General features: G+C 43.9%; 1 protein-coding gene across 1 annotated transcript in view; it reads right to left on the bottom strand.

Moving 5' to 3' along the window:
• Positions 1–12,422, bottom strand: part of LOC111667526 (coronin-7-like) — a 77,950-nt gene extending 65,528 nt beyond the window's left edge. The window contains exons 1-2 of the mRNA XM_087178529.1: positions 12,303–12,422; positions 11,532–11,614 (exon numbers count right to left, since the gene is read on the bottom strand). Coding sequence (XP_087034655.1) covers positions 11,532–11,614; positions 12,303–12,305 — 86 coding nt within the window. The 5' untranslated portion in view covers positions 12,306–12,422. The remainder of the gene's footprint in view (positions 1–11,531; positions 11,615–12,302) is intronic.
• Positions 12,423–13,692: the final 1,270 nt, after the last annotated feature.

Genomic DNA, 13,692 nt, shown 5'->3' with positions numbered 1-13,692 from the left:
TTCAGTTTGAAAACCTCTGGAGTACTTTAACAAAAATGCTGAGGGATTGTGGAAAACCTTCCAGAGACACCTAGGACCACACCTTCTTGCAAGCATGCCTTGTTTACACAATGCTTGGCCAGATGTGCAGAGGTGAGAAGGCAGGAAGGGTATTAACATCTCTCTTAAGACGTTTTTTTTGATTCTTCGTAGAAATGTTTTTTGTATGAAAACAAAATGAAATGCCTTTGAGGAAAGACTGCCCAAAACTACGCAGGGTTATCTTCATCTCTCTGTGATGGCAGGTTTTCACACCACAACTGTAGCCATTTGGAACAGGTATAAACAATTCTGCTGTCAGACATGGGCAGAGACTTAAGAGTAACAGCACATGTAGAACAGTGCAAGGTCAAAGTGGAGCAAAGAGAGCTTTATAAAAATCCAGTTCATCTCTGCCACTACAAAATTGCTGAGATAACACTTGCACAAAAGCAGAAAATCAGGCAGAATTTGTGACATTGTGATCTTGCCGATCTTTTTTCCATTCAGAATCTGGAAGCAGCATGGAAGAAGAGAGAGACAATGAAAGTTTTTCTTTTGTAGAAAGGACAAAGTTGGGAGTGAAAAATAAACAGCTGGAGACATTGTCGCAGAACGAGGACAGATACTGCTCAAGAAGACACTGTGGAGACATGACGTCTTCCTCGAACCAACACTGAACCGAGCAGCAAAGTGTCATTTCTGAAGGTCAGCAGGTTTGGATGAGGTTAGATGTTCATCACTCAGTTCAAATTAAAGACACTGTGTTGACAAAAGACTGACGCTGTGCATGAAGAAAAAAAAAAAAAGAAAAAAAAATAGATGACATGAATGACTGAATGCTTATGCCCCTGTGTTAGTTTGCACAGTAGCTAGCTCGTAGCCGACTGTGGAGACAGTGCGCAGCCTGCCAGCTCACAGCTATGAGTGCCCACAGCCTCACAGCAGCAGCGGACCGTGGATGGACCATGATGGCCAGGATGTGTGGCGAACAGTTAAGAATAATACAGCCCACCTCATCAACGCACGTGTGTATAAATTTCTATCGCCACTCATCCATCAAGCCAGTGTTTTTTTTCAGTCCAGTGCTGATGAAAGGTTTTTTTTTTTTTTGCCCTTGCACACCACCCAGGCAGGTCAGAGTGAAAGGCCCAGCAGCTCACCAGCTTTGTCCCTTTGGCCTCTAAGGAACAAGTGGTCCCTTAAATATTTCCCCGCAACTGGGCCTCCCTCTTTCTCCGGGCTGGTCTTCTGGTCAAACATGTTTGTCTAAGGTGCTTTGTGAAGGAGTTACTCTTTCACTCTCTCTCCAAGACCCAATCCACACAGCTGGCACATAAAGAAACCCACTGGAAAGGAAAAACAGCGGGATACAGTAAACATGTAGGTACAACACTGGCAACCGGGGCCGACTGCAGCGAGGACTGTAGCCTCTACACATGGGGCGCCTGCTTAAACCACTACGCTACACAACGCAAGTTCCTAGTTTTGAAGGAAAATAGGAACTCAAAGAAGAGAGCAAATTGAGACATCTATTTATATATATTCAATTTAAACCGAACTGAATTAAACTAAAAAGAAAGAAAGAAAGAAAAACAAAGAGGTAGAATTCATACTGTATGTTTAAAAGTATACTATCTTGTTAAAGTATCACCTATGCTACGTTTGAATGCACGGCTAAACAAAGACATGGATGGTTAAGTTTATGTCACTCCACCTGTCAAATCCTGCTGAGTGATGATGAATACTGTTTGGTGATGGTCTGCCTGTGCTGAAAAAGGTATAGAAATGGCAGATCCGTCCAGGCATGTATATGTGTGTATGACGTGTGCATGTACGCATGTGTGTGTGTGTGTGTGTGTGTGAGATTGACCGATCCAGCTTGCCAGTAAGAATGCGGCCCCTCCAGCTTATGGTTGGGCTGCTGTATGAGAGACACCTGTGCCCTACATGCCCTCAACACACACACACACACACACACACACACACACACACACACACACAAGCATGCAAAGTACACTGGACGTATGCCCCTGTGTTGGGGTTAATGGCATTGCCCTGCCCCCCCCCAACACACACACACACTTCACTGGATAATAGACCAGGACAGGAACCACTTTATGAGTATTCAGGACTTTTGTAATCGGAAAACCAACAAACCAAGGCAAGAAGTTTATTTATATAGCACATTTCATCCACAAGAGGAAATTCAAACTGCTTTACATAAAAATAGATAAAAACAACACCTAACCCAAACTCTAACCACCCCTCTAACCTCCGTGCAGGTCTGTTTGCATACACCAGTGATTGCACCAATGCTGGCAGGTCCATTTTTAGCCAAACACCACAATTTAACAGGTGCTGCAGTAATTTGAAATGGCAGATTAAGATGTTAAATTAGCCTTGTAGTGTTAAAACTAAAGAAGCCTTCAACTTAAACGTGAAGTCTGCTTTCCTCATAATCTTTTGTTGCCAGAGGAAACCAGTTTTGGACAAAACACAATAGAGGGCTTACACACCTAACTCTTACAAGACCTTTACCTCCCACATGTCCCCAACTCATTCCCCTGACCCCCACCCCCCACCCACCCCCCCACCCCACTAACCCCACAAAGCACCCATACAATAGCTGGCTGACTAATTGACCTTGCTGAAATAATGTTAGCTGGCCTCATACAGAGGACTTTGAGTCTATGTTAGAGCAGGAAAGTCCACAGAGGTTTCTTTAAGAGCACACAGACTAAAGACCAACTAGTGTTCCCCCTGAGGGTCCTCTACCTTTTCTTTTCTTCTCCCACTCCAACTTGCTTTGCACAATGGGGAAATTATTTCCTGGGCACCACCACCTCCTCCACTCTCCCACCAATTACATCTTGATGAAATTTTTTAATCTGCTTACGCCAAGTGCACTTGCACAGGCACACACACACACACACACACACACACACACACACACACACACACACACACACACACACACAACCTTGGGCAGAAAAGCCAGGCAGGTCATGCAGGTGCAGAGCAGCCTATGTTGTCATAACATTTCCATAGAGACGAGTGAAATCTGACAGGCGGTGATGCTGTTCAGTCTTTTCCTTGCTCTTTTCCGCTCCGTTGTCCACCTGCTACTCAGCAACGTGTGTGCACAAACACACAAATGAAGTACAAATATGTAGACTACACCCGTCTCAACCTCTGGCACATGAGCACAATGAAAACACAGTGAGGCATTAGAGCATCCAATCATATGACCTGTCATGTAGTGACAGCACATACACACAGACACAGACAAACACACACACACACAGACGATGAGCAGCAGCATGCCTCAGCACTTTTCCCATTAAACTAACCATGGCATATTACTCCTGCCTCACTGACACTGACATGTTTCCACATTGTGGGCAGACAAATAGGGCCCACATGGGAAGTGACATCAGCCAGGAGCACGTGTCCCACCTGTCACCGACCAATCAGGAAGCCTCTTTAATAAAGTGTTTCCTTCTGTTTTCTCCAGTTGCCTTTTGAGGCAGCAGGTCTGCCAGTGACGGGCCCAGGGTCACTGGTTTCTATCATGGAAACATGATCATAAAAGAGAATACAATGAGCAGACAATCCACCTTGCCTGCTCTCCCTATTAAATGATAGGAAAAGTCTGCTCACTCAAACTCACTTTGGGCTGGTTTTGCTATAGTTCCAGATGTGGATGAGTGCTATGCTGATCTTAAACATACCATTTACACATGGGAAAAGTCATTTGCCGAGACATTACGAGATAAGCTTTGCCATCACTATTGGCAATCACGATTGGCTGTAAGTATTTGGACAGCGACGCTTGTTGAGTTTTATTTGTTTTTTATGGCTGGATCTGAAATGAAATGGTTATAGTGTTCAAGCACCAAGTTTTAGCTTCATAGGAACTTATCAAACATAATGAGATAACTGGCTGCATAAATGTTTCTTGAGCAGGTGTGTTTCACGTTGTCATTAATTAATGCACAACAGAAATGTCACCTAGGAAAGTCTTTTGACATTTCCATTGGAGTCAGGAGGAACAAAGAAGCCATCATGAGGTTGAAAAATCAGAGAGAGGGAAGAGAAGGGGGGGGGTCCTTGCTAAATAGTAAAGTAAGAAACCTGTAAAGTGTTGTGGAAATGCAGAATGTTATGGACAGATGACACAAAGATCAACCTGTACCTGAGTGATAGAAAGATTAAAGCATTAAGGAAAAGAGCAACAAATCCTGATCCAAGAAGAATACCACCTCATCTGTAAAACATAATGGTGCCTGGGTTTTGGCTCGGCCACTTCTGACAGTGGTGGGTGAATGAATGTAGACTTACACAGAAACACAGTTTCCAGTCCTATCAGGCAACAAATCTAAATTCATGAGACAACACAGTAGTGCATTATAATGAAGGAGGACAACAATCCTAAACACACAGCCAATTCAACAAGGACTTGTTTTTTTGTTTTTTTTGGGTCAAATGTGAAATGGAAAGTGAAATGGTCTTGACTGGCCACCAAATACAGAATACAAAGAGAATATTTCAGTTTATCCTGATTTGTTCGATTATGTTTCACAAACATCAGGGGGGTAAGTATAATATCCGCACAGTTCATCTGAATTGAATGTAAAAACAAGTACAGACTTCAACAACAATAAATCAGATGGCTTTTCATACTGACAAATCAGTGGTGTGTATTTTGGAGGGTCCATCCTATCCGTCTCTCCCATATATATATATATACAGTATATATATGTCTATACACATGTGGGCATGAGCAACTCCTATTTGTCTGTGTGCATCAATACCGCAGTCTCTCCATCACTCCCTTTGTACATTTGTTATTCTTTGTAAGGTTATGAGGTGTGCAGTGACAGGCTGCCAATCTGCAGGAGTCCCAGAGGCAGCAGCGGAGGCCAGGCTGCAGGGCGGGGGTGGGCGGGGTGCAGGGCAGAGGAAACCAGCTACTAATGGGAAACACACTTCTCTCCATCGCTCAAATTGTTCCTTCTACCACAGAAGAGCGAGGTGGCAAGCATCCAGGAGGTGCCTGCCGTCCAGAAGCGAGGCATGATTTAAAAACGGGAGCTCTGCCGCGCTACGGTTCCTGATTTTTGTGAAAGGGACAATCATGCATCTTATAAAACAAATACATGTGTTGAAAGAGAGTTGTGGAGGAAGAAGAGGGGGGTATTTAAGAATGCATAAATAGAAAGAGAGCAAGATATGGCAGACAAATTGAATAAAAAAAATACATAGTAAAGGAAATTGAAAGCGAGTATATTAAATAGATATACCCGAGGACTTGGAAAACAGTATCCCTGAAACTAAGGATAATTATAGAACAAATGAAGCACTAAGTCAACCTCGTGGGCTACTCCTACTGTGGAAGATCTCCTTGAACCTGTCATTGTGGCACCTCCACAAATACTATCCCCTTGCACTGACTTTATAGCAATGTGTTTATTCATCTCTTAGGATTGCATCCATGTGTTGTGGATAATAGCCTGTGCTGGTTCCACTTTAGCCCAGCCTTCCTCACATCTCTATCAGGAGCACGGCTACTGGATATCTACCCCACAGAGCGGGGAGAAAAGTGCTGAAATGGACTTGGGATGGCCAAACGAGTGTGAAGGCTTTTGGTAGGGCAAAGATCCCAAATGTTATTGCCAGTGCATTTTTAATAAAAGGGGGGGAAAAAAATAACCTTTTTTCCAGATGTTGGAGAAAAGCAATATGTGCAGCTGCAAGTGCAACTCTACTGCTGTTTTTATAAAGGATGGAAAGTGAAGTCTGACACTGTCTCAAACTCCAAAACTGAGATAGATGAGAGTGAGGTTCCAGAAGAAGCCTTCAAGTTTTGAGTCATTTGTGCAGTTACCTTAACAGAATTAAGACGTTCTCAAATGCCACATAATGCAGAGCAGCTCCCCTTGACAAATCATCTCCAGTTTAGTCTGCATGAAATTATAAGCCAAACCATAAAAGAAAATAAAGAAAAGTAAAGGTTAATGGAAGAAGAGGAGGGGGAGGTAGGAAGGAAGGAGGTAGCTGAAGGTGGGAGGGAGAGACTTTTTCTATTTTTCCTTCTGTGGTGGGTTCACACAAAAGGGTCCTTCTGATCCCTGGAGTGCTGAGCACATACCTGCGGGATGAAATCAAAACCCTCTGTGAATTATATTAAATATCCCCTGCCAAACGCTCCACATACTTCCACGTCTTTTTTACCAGTTATGAAAGGCTCGATTAGGCTTTGCTCTTAGAAAAAAAACACACTTAATTAGAATCCCAGATATCAGCACCTTCAAAAACTCAGCTCCTTGGTACCACTTGTTTCATCTGCGGGGGATTGAGAGGAAAGTAAGAAATAGAGGAGTAGGGGAACAAATGGTTACAGACAACAGGCCTAATAGACGGCCAGATGAGGATAGTGAAAGGATTCACTGAAGGATAAAGGCTGTATTTGTTTCTGACAGGTTAGTAGGGCCCAGGAATAAATTAGCTGATAACAGGGCTTGAAAGAGGGACAGAGGACTTCTCTGAGGAGGTTTTACGGAGTAAAATAAGTTTATGGTTGCCACATGAGCTTCCATTAGAGGAACATAAAAATAATAGAGAGACAATATCTCAAAAAAATACATATAAGAGAGCTCAGAGCTCCCTCCCCTCCTTTTTCATCCTCTTTTCCTGGTCGAACTCCCCCTCTACCGAATCACAAACTCAAACCCCAAATGACTAACAGATTCCAGACACCATGTTTCAACTGTCAGAACACAGAGTTCAGGTTCTTTGCCAGAGCGTGTGCGGTCACATCTTTACCCTGTACCATCCCCCAGGGTAATCCTGGAGAGGGGGGGGGGGGGTGCAGCAGCTGAACTGTCAACTTGACCCTGAGGATCACCTTAAGACTGTAGTTTTGCATTTCTCTCCACCGTAAACATGAGTTCCTGAGCTGGACCCAAACAACAAAGCTCCTTTTTCTCTTAGAAAGTGAACTCTGAGAATGGAGCGGGGTCAAACTATCGTTCAAACATTCTGTGGCATTTTTCCTTTTCTTTTTTTTTGGTCCGGTTTGGTTAGTAGTGCTGCAGCTGCACCTAATCCCCACAGGAAAGCCTTCAGCTGGGACTGATTTTAGAGTGCCTGGGCTGGGGTGGGAGAAAGGGGGGACTGTTCTGTAAAAGGCTTGTTCCCTTCTGGGGCACAGGCCTCTTCTCAATCCATCTGATTAAAGGGGGTTTGGCTCAATTACACCCAATGACTGGGCCCTGCTCTCAAGCACGACCCTGGTAGAAAAACACACAGAAATAGATGGTGGAGAGTGAACAGAGGTTGTGAGCACGTGCTTCACACCTGGGGCCCTCCCATCCATCCAACGCAAAACCTCTCCCTCTCTTCCTCTCTCTCTCTGTCTCTTTCTCTGTCTCTCTCTCTCTCTCTCTCTCAGCTAACAGCACAGTCTGTCAGCATTGCTTGCCTCATCGGGTGAGCTCTTTGTGTAACCCGTGACTGGGTTGGGAAAACAGTGGGGTCGGCTCTCCGGGGACAGGCTTATGTCTTCTCCAATCGGCAGGCTGGATAGCGATGGGCACCAGGTCACAGCGATCTGTTTTAATCAGCCTCATGCCAGAAAAAAGACAGAGGTGCAGAGGTACGCCAACAAGAGGAGTAATTGCGTGCGCATGCACATGTGTTCACTTGTGTGTGTTCATGTGCTTGAGAAGAGGAGCAGAACATTGGTAGTATCTGAGGACTATTACGGAGGTTAGGGTTGAAGCCAGCACTTTCTCTGAGGTTATTATTTGGTCACGCTGAATCCTGACCAACCAACTGACCCTCGGAGAACTCACTGTCAGCTTTATAACACGATTACAAGCTACCATACAGGCACGCATCATTAAGACCTTGCTGTATTAAATCTGGGAGTGCGGTGAATCTGTGTGTGTTGGTGCTAAAGCAGGGGAGTATGGATAATTATCATGACGTCTCAAGCATTTACACGGCAAGCTGTTTGCAATCGTGCCCAGTTGTAAAGTTCGCTGATTGCAGCTGGCTTGGAGGCCCTATTAAACTCATTATTATAATTCACGTTTATAGAAGGAAGAGTATGAGGGAGGCAGCAGTACACAGAGATCCACGCTGTTCTCCAATGTGCAGATCTGCAGCTTGTATGGAAAACGGGCCTGCAGTAATAGCTACCTTTACACAGTTAAAAACACCCCTCTCAGACTCATCACCCTCTATGCCTCAATTTTTCAGTCTCCATTTCAACCCCAACCAAAAAATAAACATTTCCCCTCCATTATTCGCCATCCAAATTATATTCCACCCACAACCCCATTTTACTGGCTCATGCTCCAGGGCCTCTTTATGTTGTGACACTCCAAAGAAAACAGTCCTACTGAATGTTGTGGACGAGCACAGTTAACCTGATACAAGCCAGCTCGCTGCTCCAATTACACAGCATGTTTACCACGGCCCTTTTAATTAAAAACAGGCAAGAAAAAAAGAACAAATCCATCTTTATATGCACCTCAGGCCTAAAATGACAGGGAGGAAATGCTCCACTATGGATGTTTGACTTTGACCTTCCTCAGCTGCTCATGGTTCAATTTATCAAGTGCAGAGAGAAATGGAGACAAGGTCTCCTTTTGATTATTGCATTTTGTCTTTTTCATAGCTGCTTCGTCATACACAAGAGACATGCACTGAGGCAATGCTGAACTAAAACAAAATTATCCACAGAAAACCCACCATGCTCACAAACAAGAAACAAAGAATTAAAGCCCTGACGGCAAAAGGGAACATGAGGACAGCCCATTGCTGAAGGAGGCTGAATGATGGAAAGTATGGTGCCTTTGCCTAAGAAACAACACTGCACAGTAAGATACTGAGTAAATAGAGGCTAGCATGCCTGGAAGGAGGCCCAGACACGAGCCTCTGTCCCCCAGATGTATAATAAAACATAGATAAAAACAGATACAGTAAGACTGAGTAAACAGTAAGCAGCAATGTACATTTTGACCTTGCTCAAAACCTCGAAACAGGCCAGCCATTGCTCTTATCAGAGACTGCTGATTGCAGACTGCGCCTCGGAGCAATTTGGCTATATAAAGTGTTTGGCCAGCGCTTTGGTGGATATGACTGAATAAGACGAGGTGAATACATTTTCCCCTCAATTTAACTCCTGAAGGCTTGCTTACTTTTGACAGAGTTTTGGATACTTCCTATTACAGAGATTACCAGACATGAACACAGCCTCGGCCTGCAACAGCAGTTTGGGTGAAAAGCCGAGACGGGACATTGGTCAAAGCTGCAGCTACATTTAGAAAGAGCAAGAAGAAGGGAGGAGGTGAGGGATAAATAAGGAAAAATGTGTGTGGAGGGATTGTGTTAATGAGTTGCTAATATACATAAAGAGTCCCTTATAGACCTATTTAACAAAAGATAAACGTATGTGTAATGTAGATTAAAAAGAGCTCAATGAAAATGGGGGAAAACACTAAAGTTGCTTTGCCAGAGTCTAATATAGCTTTAAAGAGAAATCTTTCTGGCTCAATGGAAAACATTAGGGGAAGAAAATCAGTTGAAGGGTGAAGGCAATATTGCAGCAGAGAAGTCGTGAGAAATGAGACGGAAGGAGAAAAGAAAGAATGGCAGTTCTCAAGGGCAAGGTCTCATCTGCCATTTGACTGTCTACCTGTTTTATATCAGAGCTGGTCTGCAGGCATCTGGAGGGGATGTGGCCTTGGGAGTGATAGCTCTCTGACACACCATCCCGGCATACGATAGCATGATTGAAGTGATTTAATACAAGACATACTGCAGACAGGTCAGCACACACGCACTCGTACAATTACTGAACATCCAACGGGGGAAAAAAAAAAAAAAAAAATCTCAGTATTTCAAATGAATTTGTATCACAATTCAAAGCTAATGAAATATGTTCAATAAGTCTTAGATGATTTGCTCCTCTGTTTATTTGAGAAAGTTTAGACAGACTCAGAGAAAACCAGACAGTGGCTGAGTAAAAAGGCACCAGGAATGCTTAACAGCTTGTCCCCAGATGAGCAGGATAATTCGGTAGAAATCCTCACACTGTTGGTACATTCTCTTCGAGTTGTGCCATCATCACACCTACAAAACAGTGTCTCTTAAGTAAACTTCAACATTCCTCTGTCTATAAACAAAGGCACCAAGGAGACAACCCTTCCAGTTAAAATGACTAATTATCACTTGTGGGGATTTTTCCAGACGTCTAGTAAGAATATGAAAAAAATATTTGCTTTGGTAATAGGATGTTAAAAAATGTGGCAGCAGTAGCATCAGATATCCTTCATTTCCATGAAATGCGATGGACGTCAAAGAGACACTGAGACAGGCAACTGTCTGTCTCACTCAACAGAAAGAGGAAGTGGAGGAAATGGAGATGAGTGGCGAGCATGAGGGCAGTGGGAGGAGGGAGAGCGGAGATTGTTATTTAGGACCCCGCTGTGTCAACTCTTTAACGTCTCTCTTAAACGTCTCTCTCTCTCTCTCTCTCTCACAGACAAATTCCAAAAGGAAAGGAAAAACAATGACTGCTTCCTTATGATAGTCTTGGCCTCATAAAAACAGTTCTCACTATTTACAAAGATCTACCTTGTACATCTTTCACGCTTTCTGCTCCTTGCTGCAACCAAACATGGGCACATACAGACGCTCAAATACCTAAGCCAGAGAACAGATGTGGAATCTGTGCTGCCACAGAAAAGGCAGAGCAAACACGCACCTCTTCTTACAGTCATATTGATGATCATACATTTATTCAATGCTGCATGACCTAGTAAAGTTTGGTCAGCTCTGGTTTGGAATGACTTGGCCCGCCAACCTGTTTATACTAAAATGGATGAGCTGGATCTGACAAAGGAGCCTTCACTCCCACCCCCTCTGTTCTCTTTCTTCCTCCATCCTTCCATTCCTCTCCTCTCTGGAGCCCGGCCACGCTCCCGCTCTCCTCCAGTCCTCGGCAGCCGTGTTTGGAAAAATAAACGAAGGGACTAGAGAAGGTCAGGAGCAGAAATGACAAGCGGAGAGCTGAAGGGAGAGGTGTCAATGTGTCTACTGCTGTTGCCTGACCCTTCACAATGGTTATGGACAGAAGGACACACACACACTCTCTCCTCCGCTGAGAGAGAGGATAGGAGTCTCTGTGTGTGTGTATGCGTGTGGCTCTGACCCAGGAAATGGCAGGAATGTGGAGGGACAGTGTTAGAGCTCTGGGAGGTCGGCCTGTCTGTCCGGCCGTACAGCCGCGAGGAAGCTTCACAATATGCGGAGGCCATCCATACCACACACTAATATCCACATTCCACACACACACACACACTGCATGCTAAGTATGTCGGATCACACAGAGAGACACTCTGTGACACATGACTCTCACTGACAGGCATTTGAGGCAGTGTCATGGCTGGGCCAGTCAGTTATGGGGGGCAGTGGTTGCACACTGATGTTCTACTCACCCACTGGAAGTGCCCAGTGACACAGAGTTGAGAGAAGAGCTCAGCTTCCTACTGTCCCACAACCTCACTTCCCGGCTACGCATCTATACACACAACAACATGAGACATTAATGAACAGAGGCAGACACAGAAATCCACACCAACAGATAAGAGACATACAAGCAACCAAAACCAATACATTTTTTTCCCCTCAATATATTGGTCTGATGGTCATAACCACCACTGACAGGTGCAGTGTTGTTCTTTATTTGTCATTCTCTATGTTACGATGTCATCTCAAGAGGAAAGACAAAGCACAGGAATGTATTTTTAGTATAAGACAGTGCACATTAATCTGATAATTAAAAATGCTGGATATGATTAATTTCATAATTATAATTCAGAAAGTAAGTAGGGTCAGCTTGGTGAGTTTGGACCCAGCCAGTGAGTCTGGATTGATAATACTAACAGTGCTGTTAGTAAATGAAGGCTAACAGCTTAACTGCCCGACCATGTTAAAAATCATCCTTACTTCTAAGACCTAAATCAATGTTCACTTTGCACCTCATATTTTTTTACCAAGTATTACTCCAGTAATGTAGCCTTGAGTGGTGAAATTTAATAATTACATTGGTATTTGATGATATTAAACAAATCTTGAACAAAAAAATGGCTAATATCCATGTTAACAAAAAATCTAACCACTTGGCAAATAGATATATATTACTGTGGTCCCTAATAGGTGTAAAAAAAAAAACCACTGTGACACAGCTGTGTCGAAGATTTTCTCACCATATCAAAGCCAGTGGTGAGTAAAAAGTCGTCTTTGGCCCACAGGATGCGTGAATCCTTGTTGTTCTGAAGACTCTTGGCACTCTACGAGACAAACAATGCAAAATATGTAACTCAGGCACTCCGAGAGCATCACAATTAGACAGATTAAACATATCTCACTTGACAACTGGTACTGTTCTTTTTATGTCAATGTCTCCATGATAAACCCTAAATTTAAACATAACCTTGAGGTCTAGTTCAAGATAACAAGGGGGGTGATGAGTGAATGATTTGCAGGGCGGAGAAAAAAAGACAAGAGAGAGGAAGGAAGACAGACAGGACTATTCCCAGGTGCCTCTGACAGACCCCGGTGGTTGGACAGAACAGGACTTGTCCCATGAAAGGAGCGCTTGTTGTTGTTGATGTAACAGACAAGGTGACTTCTGCCCCGGGTGCAGCTTAGATTACTGCACTGTGGCATTGCGTCTGTGTGTGTGTGTGTGTGTGTGTGTGTGTGTGTGTGTGTGTGTGTGTGTGTGTGTGTGTGTGTGTGTCTGTGTGTGTGTGCGTGTTTGTGTGTGTGTGTGGTCATGGTACTGTGACTTTGTTACACTGTTTCCATGGGGAATATGTGTCAAAACAGCACTGCTGAGAAGGATTTGATAGGTGGTCTTCAAATACAAATGACACATGTTGTCAGTGGTAATGGCTAAAAACAACTGTGAGTGTTGAAATGAGAGAATGTTTGTAAAGACAACATGTTTAAGAGAAGCATGAGGCTAGTGGAATGGGGAATGAAAGATATTTAATTGTGCGGAGCCTTGTATGTGCTGCACTCAACACTGAGCTGCTATTGAATCAGGTCATAGATGGACTGTAATTATGAAAGTGAGGACAAAAGATGAGAGAAGATGCACCAGGCTGGTTCATGGTTTGTCAATCAACTTCATAAAACTGTGTAAGTAACCAGGGTTTTGCCATTTAGACCTTATCTGTCAGGCCCTCAGTCCTTGTAATGTCTCACAGCCGGAGTCAGTTACTGAGCCCCCTGGTATCTGTGTACTAAATACTAGAGTTACACTAGAGTTTTCCCATAAGGCATGGAGGTCAACGACGAAGTTTCCATTGAACAGGAGGCCCGGAAGCCCCTCAACCCACTGTGTTTCCCCAAATTACCTTTGTCATTTTTATGGCCAAACTCGCCCAGAGCAGCGTGGCCGGGCGGCTGTGTCATGGCAAGAAGACAGTGTCTTATTATCCATGGCTTAGCACTCACAACCTCTCCAAACAATGTGCCGCCTCATCCTCGTGTCACTGTTGCATGACCGCAGATGACAAATTGTAAAGACAAATGGGGCGAACTTGAGCTGCTATGTTGCACCCCAGAACACGGGGGTAGGTTACAGGG

This window comes from Seriola lalandi, unplaced genomic scaffold, assembly GCF_002814215.2.
Source record: "Seriola lalandi dorsalis isolate HSWRI2012SDOR001 ecotype SW California unplaced genomic scaffold, Sedor1 jcf7180002054690, whole genome shotgun sequence".
In the NCBI taxonomy this organism is placed as follows: Eukaryota; Metazoa; Chordata; class Actinopteri; order Carangiformes; family Carangidae; genus Seriola; species Seriola lalandi.
The sequence above is the reverse complement of the archived record's forward strand: the minus strand, read 5'-3'. Positions and strand labels throughout refer to the sequence as shown.